The sequence below is a fragment of the Gekko japonicus genome, unplaced genomic scaffold, assembly GCF_001447785.1.
Source record: "Gekko japonicus isolate JY-2015 unplaced genomic scaffold, Gekko_japonicus_V1.1 scaffold2021, whole genome shotgun sequence".
NCBI lineage: Eukaryota > Metazoa > Chordata > Lepidosauria > Squamata > Gekkonidae > Gekko > Gekko japonicus.
This window is the reverse complement of record NW_015165305.1, coordinates 225,016-239,941: the sequence shown is the minus strand read 5'-3', so window position 1 is coordinate 239,941 and position 14,926 is coordinate 225,016. Positions and strand designations below refer to the sequence as shown.

Here is a 14,926-nt window from a genome sequence, read left to right as displayed (position 1 = left end):
GGTCTGCGTAGAGGAAGGGGAGGGGTGGTTTTTTTTGTTGTTGTGTGGTGTTTTTTTGCAAGGGGGGGCGGGCTGGTGCAAAACGGCGCCGGAGGAGGAGGAGGCGGCTCTGGGGTGAGTCATAGTCGCGTCCTCTTCCCTGCAGGCAGAAAAGGGGATGGCTTCACCCTCCCCCCCTCTTTCTTGGCCTGGGAGGGGTGGGGTGCAACACCTGGGGTGGGAGGTGGGACTCTACTGGGGGGGGAGGCAACTCAGATACAAGCCGGGGCCGTTTGGAGGCGTTGCTGTGGCAGCAAATGCCGCCGGAAGGGGGAGGGGCAGGAGTAAAAGACCCCGCCCCCCCCCGGAAAAGTGGTGTGAGGAAAAAAACATTCAGTCGTTAATTTGCCCCATACAGAAAACACCGTTTGGCTTCATTCTAGGATGTGGAACGACACCCCCCCCCCCCCCCCCCAAAATGCTTATCCAAACATTTATGGAAGACAGTTATGTAATCCCCAGACACAAACACTGTTACCGCTAAACTGAGTCAAGTGTGAGCTAGCTCACAGTTTTTCAGCCTCTGGCTCACACGTTTTTGTCTTAGCTCAGGAAGGAGGGCTCCAAAGCAAACTGATTTATGCAGCAGCCAAATCGCTCGCTCACAACTTTGATGCCAGCAGCTCAACAAGTAAAATTTTTGCTCACAAGACTGCACACCTTAGAGGGAGCGTTGGACACAAAGAATGCAGGGTGTATTATCCCTTTCTCCACTCCTAAATATTTTTTTCAAGTAGGAGGCGGGTTATTTTTTTTTACTGTCTGTGAGAGCCGCAGTCGTCTTGTGATAACTTCTTCATACACCTCAGAGCAAATCAGCTTCTCAATTTTATTACAGGTGTTTTTGCCCCAGTCCTGTGTTGTGTTATTCTCTGTGCCAAGGGGTTAATTCCATCATATATTCTTGTTGTTGAACAAAATCTGATTTTCTGTACCATCAGAATAAGACAGTCAGAAATACATCTGGGCATGGAACAGCGGTAACTATGAGTGTGGAGGGTGGAGGTATTTGTGAATTCCCTGCATTGTGCAGGGGGTTGGACTAGATGACCCTGGAGGTCCCTTCCAACTTTATGATTCTATAACAACAAAGGCTCTTTGAATGTTTTCCCAAATTGCCAGATTTCTCTTAGGGATGGCCATGCTAAAAGGAAGACTGTCAAAGGGACAGATTTCATAGTTTATCTCCTGGCTAATATCTTGCCCTATGCATGTTATTAGAAAGCCCAGCATTACCAGATAGGTTAGTTTGTTCTCCAGGGCTGAGTTTTCCTAATTGTTTATTACCATGCTTGCCAATTGTTGAAGAATCCAGTCTACTCTTAGAACTGTTTTTTGTTGCATTAGTTTCCACTGGATGGCTGGAGAACCCGGGGCAATGGACAGTATTGCAGCGTGCTGTTTTGAAAGGAGCGTTGTGCCACATTCAGCCTTCCATTTCACTTGCAGATAATCTTAAATCTGGCTGGAGAAATTGATTGAAGTAAGTATATTGAAATGTGGAGAATAATATTTTGGGCAAGCATGCTGGCTGCTCTGAGGCTTACACACACACACAGACAGACACTGCATCTTAGATGGAATCATGAAAGGAAAGAGGAGAGGGACTTCTGGGATTTAAGACCAGAACCCGTTTGGAATGGCTTTGGAATGTGCTAAATGAACAGTATAGTGTCTAAGTATGAACAGAGAACGCATCCCTCCCCTCGACACTAAGTAATGGCCCTTGAAATGGGATGTATGGTTAGTTTTTTTAGGGAAGCTTCACTCACACCGGTATCTTTTTACAAACTGATCATTGCAAAAGGAGGGAGAACGGAATTCAGAAGAAGCCCACACTTCCCGACCCCAAAGCCTATGCTCTCCAATGTCCGTTCCCCAATACCTGGCAAACGAGGAATAGAGTCCTCCCACCCACCCCTCGCCATCCAGTTTGGGAAGTCTGTGGGGAGTATTTTATTGGTTTTTGAAAGGAGCTTCGACTTTGGAGCTGAATAACCGCGTAGTGTGCCAACAAACATTGTGGAGCAAAAAGTAAAATATCTCATGCGTGTTCAGGAAGAGTAGATTTGAATGTGACCAGAATTCTATATGACCTTTTCTGTGTAGGTAATGGTTTGCAACATGTATGTTGGCCATCACAGGTGATGAGTGCACAAGTGTGCATTTTGTACAGCTAAGCCTTGATTTGCCTGCACTTTTCTAGCGCACGTGTATGTGCACGTGGCAAAATAGACCTGTGCACTATGGCCACACTTGGGAAATCTGCAGATAGGTTGCAGCCTGTGTTGAAACTTGAAATGCTTTCAGTTGTGTGAATGTTCCTCCTTTAGAATGGGACCTTCCTATATCAGCAAAATATTATCCACTTGCAAGAGCCATTCTGAAGGCCTCTTCTAGAACTTGCTGATGACTGAGCTCATCATTCTTGCTCAGGGAAACAAGAAACCAGAGCTTGAAGAGACCACGGTGCTTGCTGGATTAATATTGTTCACTGGATGAATAAAGTGGTGGGGAAGAGAACAATGTAAGCTGTTTTGGGTCCCCACTGGGGAGAAAGGCTGGGTATAAATGAAATAAATAGCGAAATGGGACCCAGAGCAGGGTGCATGCTGGATGACTACTGCAAGCAAAGAAGTATGTGTTCTCTTTGAGTGGGCTTAGCGTAGTGGCTCAGAGTGAGACCACAAAGGAACTTGTTCAAGTTTCACCTGAGCCACAAACTCTTTAGGTGCTATTTTCAACCTCAGTCTCTCGTCTGCAGTATGGGTATAAATAGACTGATTCAATCTAACCGTGGTGTTTTAAGGACAGGTGTGGGTGCCTATGGAAAGCACTTTGAATGCTAGAAAGAAACGCTCAGATGAGTTACTCTTTTTTGTACAGGACTCTGCTGGGCAGACGGTCGGCACCCACCATGATGGATAATCCTCCTCTCAGTACCAGTCCAGATTTCTCACTGAGCCACAGGCCTGGAAATGGCTCTGAGGGATCAGAACCGCCAGTATCCCTGGGGGACTGGAGTGACAGTGAGAATGAGCCAGACTCTGTTGGAAGCTCTCCAGGCTGCTCTGGGAAGACCTCCTTTCTCAGCGTCCCCTCCCCAAACAAGAATGTCGCTGCCCAGGCTTCCGAAGAGAAGGTGGCCAAAGTGCATCTCTTCTGGCTGTCCCGTTGCAAGGCCCAGCAGCATCGGAAGCCAAAGTCTGTGTTTCACAAGGCAGAGACACCCACGGAGAACACAGGGGAATCAGGGGATTCCCGGGGGAGGCGCCTCCAGTTGCAGGACGCTCGTGAGGAGTCCGTGGAGAGCCGGGGGGAAGAGGACACCCCCGAGGACATTGTGCAGCTGATAGATGAGCACGGCATATATTCCTCTGCCAAGCTGGCGCCCACCCCAGAAGTGGCACTCCTCTCTCCCTACCCACAGCAGCTTTTGGAACACGGCAGCCGGGCGGGGGAGGACTTTGAGATCCGGGAGGTGATTGTGGACGAGAAGCCATTCCAGTGTGCCGTCTGTGCCAAGGCCTTCAAGCGGGCGTGGGAGCTGTTCAGCCACGAGGTGGTCCACAATGAGGAGCGTCCATTCCATTGCCAGCTGTGCCAGGTGCGGAAGCAGAAGTGGGGGAGTTGGGACGTGGTGGTTTGAAATCGTAATTTCCCCTGAGCCATACGGGTGAGAGCTGAGGCCTCGGAACCGGGGGGGAGGAGAGCTTGCGCTGCCCGTTGATGACACCTTTGGAGTGGGTTTAGAGAATCCAGCTGCTATTTTCAGGCAGAGACTTCCGCAACTGGGAGGAACTAAATATAATGTTTCATACAACCTGCTTTCCTCAGCTATAGGAATCTCACAGGGAATGCCGCGCTCTCTCGGGAGAGGGTAGGATGATTCCCTTCTGAAGAAAGAGCCCTAAAGTCTGAATATCTGGTTATGTGCAGGTATAGGAACTGCAGGGGGATGGGGGGGGGAGTAGATAGAGCTGTCCTTAAAGCAGTATCCATTCCTTCCAAAACATGGAAGGAAGCACACACATCGTAGCCCTTCCCCTGCCCGCCCACCAAGATTCTCCCATGCCAGCCAAATGTATTTATTTATTTATTATATTTATACCCCACCCATCCCACAAGCAGGCTCAGGGCGGCTAACAAAATGGTACAATGTACCTAATTGGCATACACAAAACTTAAAAACTCTATAAAATCTCATAGACAAATAATTTAGGACATAAGTTAGCAATTAACAATAAAGTGCATACAGTACTACAAATTAGATGGCGTGCTTCCAGATCTCATTCTGCGTTATTCCACCGATCATCATCCCTCGCGCCGGAAGGCCTAGCGATATGTCTGGGCCAGACCTAGGATCCAAGCATTCACTAGGATCATTGGTGGTAACAGTGGTGGCGGCTCCTATTGAGCAGCCTTGTTTGCCCTTTGCGGCCTACGCTCATAATGCCTAAACTGTTTCCTTCCACCTCCAACCTGAGTACCAAAAAAAAGAGGCAATACTAAGGTGCAGGAGGACAGAATGGTCTTTAACGTGTGGTGAAACCCAGGGAGAGGGTCATAACAAAATGATAATGGGAAACCAGCAGGCAGTGATTTCTGTGCAGAAGCAGTGTGAAAAGTCCATTCTGATCTGTCCCTTGGACGAATTCGGTAATTCTGTGGTGCTTTCTGAATGTGTGTGGTGTTGTTGTTGTCTCTAACGCCCCCCCCCCTCCCCGGGTTCTTCAGGCCTCATTCAAGCGCCACTCTGACTACAAGAGCCACGCTCTCGTGCAAGATCGGCCTCATCGCTGTGAGCTGTGCGGGAAGCGTTTCAAGCGAGCGTCCAACCTAGCAGAGCACCGCCGCATCCATTCGGGCGAGCGGCCCCACCGCTGTGTGGCCTGCACCAAGCGCTTCAAGACGCCCTACGAGTTGCAACGGCACATGCTCACGCACTGTTCTGAGCGGCCCTTCGCCTGCGCAGCCTGCGGGAAGGGCTTTGCGGCAGCGGGGGCCCTCCTCTTGCACCAGCGGCAGCATTGCGACGACAAGCCCCACGTCTGTGGTGTGTGTGGCAAGCGTTTTGCTTACGGACACAGCCTGCGGGTCCACGAGCGGGTGCACACGGGCGACCGGCCCTTTTCGTGCGCCCTCTGCGGCAAGGCTTTCAAGCAGTCCAACGCCTTGGCCTCTCATGAGCGCGTGCACACTGGGGAGCGGCCCTTTGCCTGTCCGACCTGTGGCAAAGCCTTCAAGCAGTCGTCCTACTTGGCTATCCACACCCGCTCGCACACTGGCGAGCGCCCCTATGCTTGCGAAGCATGCGGCAAGGCCTTTGCACGGCCCTCGCTCCTCTTGCAGCACCAGCGTGTCCACAGCACCGAGCGGCCTCACCGGTGCCAGCACTGTGGCAAGCTTTTCAAAGACCTGGCCTACCTGACAGTGCATGAGAAGGTGCACACAGGGGAGACCCCTTACAAGTGCCCGGTCTGTCAGAAGGGCTTTGCACATCCCTCAAACCTGCTGCAGCACCAGCGGATACACCGGGACGGATAGAAAGAATGACGTGGGTGCCGGTTTCTTGGCATTAGCAGACTTGTGACTCTGCAGTTCTCTCACCTGGTCCAGCGTGTGCACTGTGATGGATGGAAAGTGCCCCTTGCATGCCCTTTGCACAAACACCAGTATGTGGTCCCACTTTGCTGTGTGTGCATTGTGTACAAATGCACTTAAAATTTGTTCACACCTTTGTTTAACTCCCCACACTAGCCTGTGCTTTGTAATAAATAGTTGCTCAAAGGGATTCGAGCAGCAGAGCTCTGTGCATTTTGCACATCTTGTTCAGCGCAGAACTCAGCCTTCTGAATATTTTTCAAGATTTGTCTTTGGGTTGTTGTTTTTTACCATTTCTAAGTCTCTAGCCCTTATGATTGCAATGATAGTTTGAAAGCCATGCCTAGCGAAATTTCACAAATTGCAGCGTGGAGTCGAATAACACTTCGACCGGTCAGAGGGCAGGAGCTTCAGCATTCTAAGCAACTTTTGTCTTTGGGGCTAGGACAAGCAAAATTGTTAAATAAGCAAATGTATGCAAATTGGCTTAGTTGCATTTGCTGGGGGGTTTTTTGGCTTACCTGTAATTGTGTCAACATTGTCCTCTTATATTTTATTGGTGCTGGTATAGAATTTGGAATAAAATCAGTTTTTATGAATGTTTGGCTAGAGACTGACAGAGCCAGCCAAAGCAGAGTTACATCTGGCCCTGTAGCTACAATGGGGCTGTTGGGGGCTCAGCCCCCTTCCTTAAAGGGCCAGCCCCACAAGATTTTTAGAAGATTTTTTTTAAAGAATGGGGGGTGCACGCACAGACCCTCCGTTTTTTCCTCAAAAGCATTTAAAGGGATCCTTTAGACGCTTTTGAAAAGAAGCTGGGGATGGTGCACACCCCCTCTCCCCCCTTGCAGGATTTAAAGAGCCCTCCAGCTGATCCTCCTGCCAACCTAGTAGTTCGAAAGCAAGAAATTGCAAGTAGATAAATAGGGACCACTTCAGTAGGAAGGTAACAGCGTTCCGTGCGCCTTGGTGTTTAGTCATGCCGGCCACATGGCCACGGAAACGTCTTCGGACAGCGCTGGCTCTTCGGCTTTGAAACAGGTGAGCACCGCAACCCTAGAGTCGGACTCGACTGGCTTTCGAGCAAGGGAACCTTTACCTTTACCTTTACCAGCTGATTAGCAGGCTTGGGGGTGGATTGGACCTGACATAAAAATAACGACAGCCCCACCAGAAAACAATTTGCCCCCCAAGCCACAAAATCCTGGCTACGGGCCTGAGTTACATCCTCCTAAGTCGATGCCACTGGGCTGAGAAGGGAAAACCTTTGCTTAGTATGGTGCAGTAAATCTTTGTCAGGGCATTGTAATGCTAGCTCTAGGGTATCCCTGAAGTGCAGAAATTAGTGCTGGGAGTGCTTCTTTACCTACCAGTATTAACACACATATGTGCACTTACACGCATACCTGTCCCTCTGCCCTGGATAATGAGACCCTGGCCTTTGTAACTCGCAGAGAACATCAGCAATTCACAAAGCCACCCTCCCCTCCCCTTTGCACTTTCATTAAAATACAGGAGATATTGAGGAGATATTGTCATTGAGGAGATATGTCATTGACAGAGGTCAGCATCAGAACTTCAGATTAAACACAAATCCATTTTTAATTGCAGTTTTTGATCTTGTGATTCCTAGGGGCCTTTCATAATACATAAAGTTTCAAGAACCTCCATACTCACTGATCAGGTGACCAATTCTACATGAGGATCAATGGTTTCAAGCTCCACCTCCAATACCTGGAGAATGTCCATTCACCCATCTTGTGCAAAGGACACAAATGGGGTTCATACCAGGTAACAATAATACATGGCAATTGAAACGTGTTGTTATATATGCTAACAGCAGTTCACGCGCATTGTTTCAGCGCCCTTACAAAAGACATGCAAGATAATTGGGGAGGATCAGGTTGAAAGAATGGGTATTTATCTCCAACCACTGTCAGAACCGGCCTTGGCCCCACATCAATTTGACTGGAGGATGCTTCAACGGTTTGCGACACTCCCTGTGACACCTCCCCCCCCCCATATCTGAAGTTCCCCGCACCCCAGATCCTCCAGAGAAGACTCCTTGCCTTCTCTACCACAGAAGTTTCCTGTGTAGGAGCCAGTGGAACCCAGGAACCTCTTGAGTGGACCTTTCCATTTCCACCATTCAAAAGTCTCCCCTGGAGCAAAGAAGGCAGAGAGTCAGAATCAAAACCTGGACCAGGCAAAAAAGTGCTCACCTGGCAACTTTAGGATGAGTTAACCAAACATGCAAAAGCAACCTTGAAGAATATAAACAGGATCTGTTTTATGCAAAAATATTTTTAGTGATATAAGATAAGCCATCTATTATTGGCAACCTTCTCCTTGCTTGTTTGAACTTTAGGATGAGAGCTGCATTCTCTAGGTCTTTGTGGGCTTCAACTCTGGCCACAGGGAGGGGTGGGATTACTAACATCCTATATAAACCTCCACTTGGGCTCTCGATTTTGCTTGTCCCAGTGCTCTCCATGATAGCTCCTATTCCAGACTGCTGCCAGTACAAATCTTTGGCTGCCCAGTTACAGTTCCTATACCGACGATCCTGATTTCAGCTGCCTGCCAGAGACCTTGTCACCTTTTCCCCAATCGGCCAGGCAGAGAATGGGACAGGCAGTTAATGAGGCGGACTTCCTGGCTCCCAAGCTTAGCCAATAGACTGTCCTGGCTTGTCATCCATAGTACAATATGCTACCTTTTTTGTGGCACTCCAGCTTGGAGGAGATAGCAAAGTTTAGTGGGGAGACAGGTCACTACCAACTTGTGACCTTTGATGTGCTGTTCCGGTTACTTGAGGGGATGCTCCCCTACAATTTCCAGGGCTTTTCTCTAGAGGGCAGCAGTGAGAAAATCCCTGATTATCCTCAAATGTAGGTGGGGCTTAAAACACATCTTTGACATAATTAGTATGCCAATAAAAGGTATGACTGACTGACATCATTAAGGTCAGCATCCCCAACCAATGCAAGGAGGGAAAACACCATGGCTACAAGAAAGCCTGTGATAAGAAAAAGTGTGTGTGTGGGGGGACCATCAAATACCTGATAAGAAGGGGCCAATAGGGGTGCATTTATGGAGGACAGGACTCCTTGCTGCCCTTGGATGTGTTTAAATCTTGAATCATTAGTTGTTTATAAATACTGTTGCGCTACATACCAAAGGTTCGGATCCTGTTATTCCACAAAGGTTAGCCTCTGGTGATAAAATCGCTACAGTTCTCAGAAGTCTTCAGAAGGAAAAAATAATCCCAACCAATGCTAATTATTATTATTGGCAATTTAATTTGGAATGTGTTCCGGAACAGAGGCCACTCTAATCTGGACTGTTCTGGCTTCACCTTCAACGCCCTTTTGAAGTGAAGGGGGGGGGGGACTTCTCAGAGAGCCATTGTTAGTAGCTCACAAGAGCTACATTTCTCTACTAAATCAAAATCTGGCAGCTGATAGGGGTACAAGAACTATCTGTTTCCTAATTGTACATATCCTAATTGCACATATTCATTAGCCCACAGCTTTCAATAAGGTTGGTGCGAGCAGATGTGCTAGATTCCTTGCTTTAAATTGCCTGGATTAAAAGGGGGGAAGTCCTTTTTGGGGCAACAGGGAGAAGGAATGGCAGCAGCTGCCTCCTCTACCACAGAAGCGCCTTGCAGCATCAGTCCAACCATCCATCTAGTTCAGCATCCTGTTTCCCACAGTGGCATGTCAAGCACTTCTGGGAAGCGGGCCCAGAAGGTAACAGCCCTCTGTTGTTTGCTTCCTAGCCATTGGTATTCCAAAGCATTCTACCTCTAATTATGGTGGTTCTATTGAGCTGGTGTGATTTAACCACTGTTAATAGAACTTGCCTCTTAAAGGCACAGGCTGGTGGCTTTTAGCATTTAATCCACCCACTAAATCCTCAACATTGTCATCAAAGCTTGACCCTAAACCACAAGTAAACAAATTAGGGCATAAAAACAGCGCTCCAGACAAGGCATCTTTACTTACAAGTGGAGGAGCCATTTGTTTTTGTTGTTCGCTTTTTAAACCACAATTCAATAGAAGCGTTCTGATGCTTTACCAGCTTCAGCAGTCACTCCACATCACAAGAATTTGCATACAGTGTATATATGGCTGCGGTCACACGGAGCATTAGGCACGCTAGAGAGACGGAAGATAGGCGGATTTTCCAGGCGATCTGGGAAGCGTAGAGCTCCCATGGCTCACCCAAGGCTTCACTCCGAAGATGCGCTGTAAAAAACTAGTACCTCCGAGGTACTAGTTTCCGGAAACCACGGGGCATGGGCGTGCGTCTGATCGGGTTTCCGGTGGTAGTTCTGGCGCCCGCCCATGTCCCCTCACAAAAAGGTTTTTTTCCCCCAAGTCTCCACGGATGCGCACAAGCACCCAACGGAGCATGCGCACACTTTAGTTTAAAAAAAACAACAGCCCCATTTACCCCGTGGCCCCACTTCTTTGCAGTGCCGCAGGAGTGTCCTGTGATCGGCACCTCCCCCCTAACCACGGGACCCCCATGGGACATCTGCTCGTGCAACCGTGCGTTATTTTGCCCCGGGGCAAACAGCCATGCTTCCCCCCAAAATTTTCCGGCCTATGTACTTTTTAAAAAATGAGCAATGTAGTTGTTCCTTGGCCTCCCAATGTTTTGCACAACATGCAGGCACAACTGAGTAAGCACAGGGGATCTTTATTCCTACCCCTTCATTTTGGATAGCAAAAACCTTTAATGTACAGGGGCTGAGCTTCTTGGGATAAGGATTTTGTAATTATTTGAATTATTGAAATTATTTTTGTTTTAAAGATATTACAACATCAGTGAATGGAACAGAGCCACTTTATATAAGCTGAGGAGAAAGCATCTTTTTGGCCTCTGTGTGCAAAGTCTTTGCGCTGGTGGCATGGTAACAAACATCCTACCTGGTCACCAGGATACTTGGTTATTTATAGAATCAGGCGACGGCCATTTTGTTTTCAGTGGCGACAGTTAAGAAATACTCCGTCACCAGATTAAAGAAATCTAAATGGGTTGTATGTTTTAGTTTAATGATCCTTTGTCTAAATTGATATACATCTCATTAGCATTATATCTAATTCTAAACATGGCTACTTAAATCTAGAGATTGGAGCTATGAACAGACAAAACCTGAACCTGAGAAAAGATGCAGGTTTGGAGAAAAAAATCATCCCCAAATGGGGGTTTAACCCCTGAAAATAATAGAAGCAGTGCCTGTAGCCTTAAGAAATGAATGCCCTCAGTGGCCATTGCTCAGCAACCATGAACACCAGTGTGGTGTAGTGGTTAGAGTTTCAGACTAGGATCTGAGAGACTTGTGTTTGAATCCCCACTCTGCCATGGAATCTTGCTGGGTGACCTTGGGCCAGTCACACACTCTCAGCCTAACCTACTTCACGGGTTTGTTGAGAGGATAAAATGGAGGAGCGGAGAATGATGCAAGTTGCTTTGGATCCCGACTGGGGAGAAAGGTGAGGTATAAGTGAAGCAAATAAATACAGCTAAAAGGTAGGTTGACTGGTGGGTGGGAAGGCGAGAAGAAAGCAGGGAAAGGTAAGTATATGGGGGTCAAAGGGAATAATGCAGGGAGGGGAGATACAGGGGAAAGGGAAGCACCCTCCGTGGCCCGGCCCAGCAGCCAGCACTGTGCCACGAGACTTCAGTTCTTTTCAGGTACATCTTGTGACGGAGAGAAGGAAGGAAAGCTGAAGGTGGGGAGCTGATAAAGTGAGGTTGGCTGGTGGGTCAGAAAGAGAAATAGAAGCAGAAAAAGGGGAGAGGTTACGGAGGCTTTCAAAGAAGGGAAAGAAAGAGTGGGGGAGGGGGAAGGTGATGCCCCCCCCCACAAGTCCTTGCAGGTTCCCCACTTGTGAATATATACTTCTGAAGAGGAAGTAAAAGAGCAGTTTGTTTTCAGATGTTGAACACACGTGCAAACACCATTTTAAAAGTGAAACTACTGCACAGAGGTACACATGCTAACACAGAAGGAAATATATAAGCAGACAAAATAACCCTTTGAAAAAGCAAACTCAGAATTTAATAGCACAGATGGTGGGGTAACATAAAAAGGTGTATGGTAAAATAGTATCAAAGCATCATATGTAAACATTTGCAAATGACAAACTGAAAAATAAATGGAGGATCAGAGAGATATTATCAAAAGAGTATCCAGTTACTCCAAATACATAGGGTTGCTAGGTCCCCCCGGCCCTGGCCACCAGCGGGGGGTGGTGGGGAATAGCGTTGACAGATACAAGTTGGGAAACTCTTGGAGATTTAGAGATGGAGCCTAGGGAGGACAGGGACTTCAGCAGGGTACAATGCTTGTATAGTCCACCCTCCAAAGCTGCTACTTTCTTCAGGGGAATTGATCTCCATCCAGTCTAGAAATGAGCTGTAATTCCGAGGGATCCCCAGGTCCCACCTGGAGGATAGCAAACCTACTTGAGATACAACAGGTGTTGACCTGTTACAAACTGGATTCTCCTCATGGAGATCCTCCTCTATAGACAAAAATGCTTCTGTCTGCTCAATATGGCCCTTTGAGAGTTCATTTGGGGGGGGGGGAGATCCTACTTTTGTAAGGGAAGTCTTTTGTAAGGTATAGCAACCTTTGTTAGTCTCCTTATGGCAAGCCATGAAGAGTTCCACAGCCCAAGCAGAAAATATCCATCTTCTTAAAATACATACCGGTCTGTAGGAGGAGAACCTATTCTTAAGAATGTGTCTTGTGTAATAACAGTCATTAAACAGTTTGGGAATTAAATACTTAAGTAGTTGTTTGTAGCTAAGCTGTGAAAACGTAAGAAGTGTGGGGGATACACGTGTGATACATAGACTAAGGAAATAACATCAGAGATAAGTTTCTACCCTTCGAGTAGTAAAGCAATTTGAAAACAGAGTATTGAAGAAAGCTTCTGTGTGTAGAGGGGGGTTCATTACCAGTGGCATGTCGACCACACTTATGGTTGGCAACCACCAGGTGACAGTCGAAGAACTCCCACTATTACAACTGATCTCCAGGTGGGATCGTTCGCCTGAAAAAAATGGCCACTTCGGAAGGTGGGATCTATGGCATTATACCCTTACAAGGGGAGACCCGCAAGAAACATGCGGGGAGGGGGCATTTCCCTCACCTTTGCTTCCCTCTCCCCCCTTCTCTGTCAACGTTCCCTCCTGTCTTTCCTCACCCACCCCTTATCTATCAAGCTTCCCTCACCTCCCCCTCTCAACCCGTCTGTGTTAGCTTTCCTCCCTACCCCCTTCTCTAGGAATTCTTTCTCACCCCCTTTCTCCACTCACCACTTCTATGTCTCACCCTTGTCTTACCCCAGCTCTTCTCAGACAATGTCCTCTTTCCCCCACCCCTTCTCAGTCTGGCCCCCCCTCTCTCACCCCCCCTCTTCAGCCTCCTTTTCTGCAGCTTTCTTGTTTTTCTGGCAGTGGGGAGGCCGCTCGCCTGGGAGGGATCTGGCGGTGGCATCCTCTGCCCCGCAGCTCCAGGGCTACCTTGCAGGGGGGAGGCCAGCTGCCTGGGAAGGACCCAGCGCCGTTACTCCAAGGATGTCTTCCTGGCCGCGGGGAGGCTGGCCACTGAGTGAAGCTCCAAGTCTGGTGCCAGAAACCACGAGTTCGGACTGCGCAAGTGCAGACAACGCATGTTTTTATTTGGGGGGAGGGTTTAACAACCCCCCTGTGTGTTTTTTTATCTTTTTGCATTTTTCTGCAACCTTGGAGAGTACTCCAAGTGTGCAGAAAAATCTCTTTAGCCTCCAGGTGCCCTTGTTCTGCAGAAATAAGTATCTGCACACAGAGGGACCCTGGGCTATTAGATATATAGATGAAGTCCCTCCCCTCCCCAAACCCCACCCTCCTCACGCCATGGCAGCAATGGGGAAATCACACAGGCCTGTCCCCTTGTGGAGCAAAGTGATCAGGGGAAAGTGGAAGGTTATGGTGGTGTGGTGAGGTAGGCCTGGAAGCTTCCACATGACCAGTTAAGAGCACCCATTGAGGAAATTCTTTCCTTTAACATGGAACAAAAAAGATTAGAGGAGGATGAGAATATGTAGCTTCTGAGGCCCCAGCAGTGCCATCCTGTCAACAGATTATAGTCCACGTTGTGAGTGGAGTCCATAGCAGCAAAGCTATGCACAGTAAAAGCAAGATTTGGTTTTTTTTTTAAAAAATATTTATTAAAACCCATAAACCAGGAGCTTTGGTGAAGGAAAATCCATGTGGCGGGGGTGGTTTGTACATTTTTACATCACAGGCAGGGGGTAAGTGGGTGGCGGGAACAAAAACACAAGCTTTAGCCATAGAGGGGAAGGCAAAACAACACACACACACCCCACAAACCTTGTCCTTAAACGAGAGTCATAACATCTGATTCACATTATTTCCACCCACACATGCTTTTTTTTTTTTTTAAAGCCAAGCTCAGGGAAGGCTCAATGGACTTTGTTTTGGGTCTTCTGTTAATGATTTGCTTTCAGGATCCTGTTCTTGGTACGGCTCTTGTGAAGATGGAGAAACCCTCAGCTTGAGGTCTTCAGGAGAGGCAAAGGGAATAGTGAGCTTCAGGCCTCAGCTCTCCTCATGCGCATGAGCACAGCTTCCCACCGATCCCTGTGACCCTACCACTACCACTTCTCACCTCTGCTGCTCTCTGCACATCCCAGGAAGAGACATTTTTTGCACAGGTGGGTGCATGGCTTTGTAATGTGTATATGTGTGGTGTCAGGCTTATCTGTTCCGTGAAGGCCACCGTGGTCTCCAGGCTCCCCCTAAGCTGTGGAGTCTTCTGAACAAAAGTTCTACTTTGTGGGCTACGGGCATGAAAGTTGTGAGCGAGGGATTTGGCTACTGCAGAAATCAGTTGGCTCCGGAGCCCTCCTTCCTGAGCGAAGACAAAAATGCGTGAGCCGGAGGCTAAAAAACTGTGAGCTGGCTCACGCGAACTCAGCTTAAAGGGAACACTGGTCTCCTCCACATGGTGCGCATTGGGACTTGTTTACTCATTGTTCTGCCATTTTGTTTACATACAGTGCCACCTAGTAGAATTCTGAGGCTCATCTATCCTGCCCCACAGTGCATAAAAGCAGTGTGAGTCATGACTTCCACACATGAACCCGGCCTACATAATTATGACCTGTCTGGCAGGCCACCCGTTGGAATCAAGTAGGCCCCAGTTTGGACTCCCCACAACTTATCACACATTACTTAGGGTTGCCAGATCCAGGTA

At 48.1% G+C, this 14,926-nt stretch overlaps 1 protein-coding gene across 1 annotated transcript in view; it reads left to right on the top strand.

The window, feature by feature from the left end:
* Positions 1–1,410: 1,410 nt before the first annotated feature.
* The window catches only part of SULT2A1 (sulfotransferase family 2A member 1), a 25,437-nt gene continuing 11,921 nt past the window's right edge, over positions 1,411–14,926 (top strand). The window contains 3 exon segments of the mRNA XM_015410427.1: positions 1,411–1,522; positions 2,926–3,646; positions 11,586–11,640. Coding sequence (XP_015265913.1) covers positions 3,396–3,646; positions 11,586–11,640 — 306 coding nt within the window. The 5' untranslated portion in view covers positions 1,411–1,522; positions 2,926–3,395.